The 4,922-nt window shown below is 32.6% G+C and overlaps 1 protein-coding gene across 1 annotated transcript in view; it reads right to left on the bottom strand.

The window, feature by feature from the left end:
* Positions 1–235, bottom strand: part of LOC105295536 (voltage-dependent calcium channel subunit alpha-2/delta-1) — a 205,835-nt gene extending 205,600 nt beyond the window's left edge. Inside the window, exon 1 of the mRNA XM_023533631.1 lies at positions 152–235. Within this exon, the coding sequence (XP_023389399.1) occupies positions 152–235 (84 nt within the window). The remainder of the gene's footprint in view (positions 1–151) is intronic.
* Between the last annotated feature and the right edge of the window lie 4,687 nt (positions 236–4,922).

Genomic DNA, 4,922 nt, shown 5'->3' on the forward strand with positions numbered 1-4,922 from the left:
TTTTTTTTGAGCACTTGTTAAAAATAAAACAGTGACAAGATGTTATCAATCTCAATTTTTTCATATTTGAGAGCTAAGACTAAAGTAGTTAAACTGAGTCTAACAGGTTCTCCTATCGCTAATCAAGTACTTGTTCTTCCCATGCACATACTGGTGTTATGAATGCAGGGATGATCCACTTCTTGGACACACTAAATTCCTTATACGTTCTACGTAGAGGATGCTTAATAATCATTGAGACATTCATTCATTTTATCTGTTTTAAAATGTGAATTTAATACTAAATTCTTTAGCTTACGGGAAGAACAAAACTGGAAAATAATTTTGGTCTTTTTAAAGGCTACTTTTGTTAATGTTAGCAAACACCACTTTACATTCATTCATCAGGCCATTATATACTTGTAATATTACAGTTTTGTTTTGTTTTTTTAAGTTGCCATTATGGTAGCTGTAAATTTAAGTATTACTTAAAAACTGGCGAGCACATTGACCAATCAACAGTCAAAGCCAAGCCATCTAAGAAGAATGGTCACAGGAAAAGACGAGACACCTAGGTGTCTTTATTATGTTTAACGTCCTAACTGCAAAGATTCTCAAGTACTCCAGGCTCACACTATACTATGAGGCTATAGATATAACTGGAAGTACCATCCTGGATGGAATAAACAGTTGCAATAGTCACTAAAGGAAATGTTCATTACTTCTACAAAAAAAAAGTAAATTTAAAGAGAGACGAAATTATTTTGATTTGAGTAGAGACAGTGTTCTTTATGAGTATATTCAAAGCACAATGTCTGAAATGTTGTATAAACTGCTACTGAATAGATAGATAAGGAATAAGTGAATATCATAGGCCTACAAGGAACTAGTAGAAATTCTACTGAAAATAATAAAACACACACACAATGCATCAGAATAGAGAAAAAACTATATAGCTTTTAAAAAACTTCATGTAAATTAAAATATAGACCACTTTCATGCTTATAAGAAATAGGAAGGAATTCCAAGTGAGGTATGATCTTAGAGTTCTTTGGTTTTTGAACTTCAAAGTAGATCAATTCCTATTAATCATTAAGAACTATAGCAATTTATTTCTTTATCTGATAAAATTTAATAAGAATCTCCCTTTTTTAGTGCTCCAAATAATATAAATATATGATTTAAACTGTAAGAGAAAAGTAGAATATCAGTAGATAAATAAATTATTTTCTTTAGCTAGCAATTCTCCCAGGAAACAGAGTCTAGAAATGAACAAACAGGTCTATAATGCCAAGGAACTTCCTTTAATCTTCTTTAATCTGTAACTCCAGTGAAGCTTTGGGTATAATCATCTAAAACATTAAAATTCAATCCACCAAAATATTTCATTTTCTATGTTTCTTCCTATTGACTTAAGACAACCTACAGATTTTCTTGACTCATGATCAAAGTTCATAATCTTAATCATAACAATATATGAGATCTTAGCATTAGAGTCTTACTAATTTGTCCAATGGTTAATGTTAGCATTGCCTCTCCAAATTAATCATTACCAACTTCAAAAAATCATCAAACTAAAACAAAATATAGAGACTTACACTGTGGTCAATGAATGACTGAGTGTAAAGCAATCTAGCCAAAATCAGAGCTTCAAAGAAAGTTGGTAATCACAAGATCAATTTAATTCATCTTTCGTTGGATTTAAGGGGTGATGTAGGGTGGAAAAGAAGAAAGAGACATTGATTATGTATCCCTTAATGGGATAGGCATTTACATATATTATATCCTTTAAAAATTACAAAATTCTTTGAATATGAATTATAATCTTTTAAAAAATAATAAACTGATAAAAAATTTCATTAACCTTATGTCACAGTTTACATTGCTTCTTAGATTTACTACACCTTTTCTCAGCTCCCCACTACAAAGGCGATGGGTTACAGCCCTGTAGGTGAAAACAGATACCAACTAATACAAATACATCATTGTTTAGTCAGGATATTGAATTCAGTTTAAGCCCCTATCGAGCAATAACCTTAAAAGTCAGGTTTGTTAAAGTAGAAAAAGATTTATAAACTTCAAAAATATCTTTACATAGAAAAACAAAGCTAGAACTCTAAACGATGAGCCTAATAACAGTTAAAATTCAGGATATGGAATAAGAAATGTTTCTTTCCATTAGGAAAGGGATTGGTGAAAATTTCCTGAATTGGGTTAAAAGTGCAAAAGAAAAGCTAAGTGGAAGAGCTAAAAGTGAAACAGAAAAAAGGAGCCAGGTCATTCATATACATACATACATACATACATACATATATATGTGTGTGTGCGTGTGTGTGTGTGTGTGTGTGTATTTTTTTTTTTTTTTAATTTTTTAAGAGTTTATTTGAGCCAAACTGATGACATGTGTAGGGCAGCAAGATTTCAAATGTTCCGGACCTGGCTCCTCTTAAAAGTAGAAAACATGGTGGAAGAGAGAAGATATGTTTGGAAGAAATTCTAGAGCAAAGTGGAATGTAACACACTTCCTATTTGGACTCTGGAATAAAACCTTTCCACACTTCATGTACATCCAGGAAGGTTTCCCCTAGTTGTGGAAAACTTTCCCAGCTTTCCCATATGAAGTTAAAGTTAGGTCCCTTTTATTGCACCTTCTGCTATTTTCCTCTTCTATAAATCAGGGAGAACAACAGTCGGTACCTCACTGATTTTCTGTATGGAATAAATGAGTGAAAACCTTTACACCCCTCCTCCCCAGTCCTTACACTTACCATACACCACACTGTGCTCCCCTGTCTGAGCCTTGTGTGGAGAAAGACAATGTCTCAATCATCTAATCATCTTTGTACTCACTGCTTGGCTGGAGGCCCATCCAAAGTTGGGTTCCGATGACTACTGAACAAGCCTGCCTCCCTCACAATGTTGTTGAGTGTCTGCTTAATCATCTTTATCCTCTACAGACGAGGTCTTTGAGAACAGATTTCTAGTACTGCCTTAGGTTTTATTCCCCAGAAACAGTCACCGTGAATAGAATTTAAGCATAGTTGATTTATTTGGGAGGTAATTCCAGGAAATAACAATAGGAGAGTGGAGAAGTGAGATATGAAAGTGACGAAATTCGATATAACATGTTTTAAAAAGCAGGTGGGCAACCAGGGCTCAGTTCTTCTGGGAACTACTGGGAGAATGTAGAATATCATTCAAAATTGTTACATTTAAAAAAGAGAGAAGACTGGGGAAGTATTCACCCATACAATCATCATTGGTTGAGGGTGTTCACATCTGCAAATTCCTGCCATCAGAGAAAACCCTCAAGTACAAATGTGTAGATGCTTGGTGTAGGAAACAATAGGAGCGTGTGCTGGGAAGATGTGGGCAGGGAACCAACATCTACTTATAGGCACGTAGTCAGTGTTTTAGAAACGTTTACTGAACACATGGCTAAATCCACAAATGACTTTAAGTATTGACAAGTTAGCAATGTGACTTTCTAAGGTTTTGCTTCCACATCTGTAAAATGATGAGCTAGTTGACAAATACGGTCTTCTAGAAATCTTTCCACCTATTTAGTTTTACATTTCCACTGAGTAGCTGTTTTGCTTTAGATTATACAAGAAGACCTAACAGTTGTGTTTGTCTTTTTCTTTTCGGTTAGTCTCTGATTAGTTTGCTTCTCTTCTTATGTGAACACCCAACAGAACACAGAGACATCTTTCAACTCTGAAAAACAAAGGCAAAACTTTCTTTCTCTCTCTCTCTCTGAAATGTCTCTGATATATTTCTGTAGAAACATGTAAGAGTGTCAGAAGAACTTCTATATTGTTAATTTTCTTTATGTCTTGAAAGGTCAAGTCAAAGTACATTCATTTATCTCTAAAAAATAACTGTGTTTTTGAGGACAGATTTGTTAAGAAATAAATATCTTCATACTAGCTTAAATCAACCCCTGTATTCCTACCAAATACAGTCTGGCAGTCTGTCCATTCTGGCATAAATTAACCACTCTATATCAACCTCTGCTACCTTTCATTAATATAATGAAATGCCATTCATTTGTATTTAACTAAAGTTGAAATCATGGTGTTTTTCCCCCCCAGGGGATAAATTAAAGTTTAAATTTGTTCTACTTCTCTGTAAAAATAATTCTGCTAAGAGTACAAAAGAAGGCTACTGCAGAAGAAAACAAATGAAATAATTTCTGACATTTTAGAAGCATGCCATTCCATCTGAATCATACATAATTGCTTTGGAAACAAAAATTCCTAGTAACCTGCACCTCATTACCCCAGTTTCAGAAAATGTATTTAATTAAGTTATATTTCAAAGAGCTATTTAATTTCAAACTGTTCATTGATTCAGATATAACTTGTCTCTAATTAAAACATGCATAATTGTTAAAGTGTTAATTTATGAAAGCCACAATCCAAAAGGTTCTCAAGGAATCCAAAAGACTCTCAACATAGTCCTAGTTAACTTGGGACTATGGTCTAAATTTTTAAAAAGGAGAGACAGAGAAAGGGAACTCTGTGGACCATGCTTCATTGCCAAGTATTCTTTCATAAATTATTCATTTTAATTTTCATAATATGTATTTTTTTTAAATAATTTTTTCTTAAGATTATTAAATACAAACTTTGTTTTTCAAAAAATTATAGACAAAGCTATACCAAGCAGAGGCAGCAGGATGTAATAAAAATGCACTCAATGACAAATTAAAATATGTGAATTTTATTCCTTGGTCAATTCTTAGCCTATGTCAGCAAACAAATTAATCTATCCAAAGTTGTTTTATCTTCTCATTTATAAAAACTACAATTTCAAAAAATTTGCAGTGATAATTTAATCTTATAATTTATCTGAAAGAACTTTGTAAATTTTAAAGATATATATATATAACATTAATATTATTATCTAGTATACAAATTATTTTAAGACTGTAGGTTATT

This window comes from Pteropus vampyrus, unplaced genomic scaffold (genome assembly GCF_000151845.1).
Source record: "Pteropus vampyrus isolate Shadow unplaced genomic scaffold, Pvam_2.0 Scaffold107, whole genome shotgun sequence".
Taxonomy (NCBI): domain Eukaryota; kingdom Metazoa; phylum Chordata; class Mammalia; order Chiroptera; family Pteropodidae; genus Pteropus; species Pteropus vampyrus.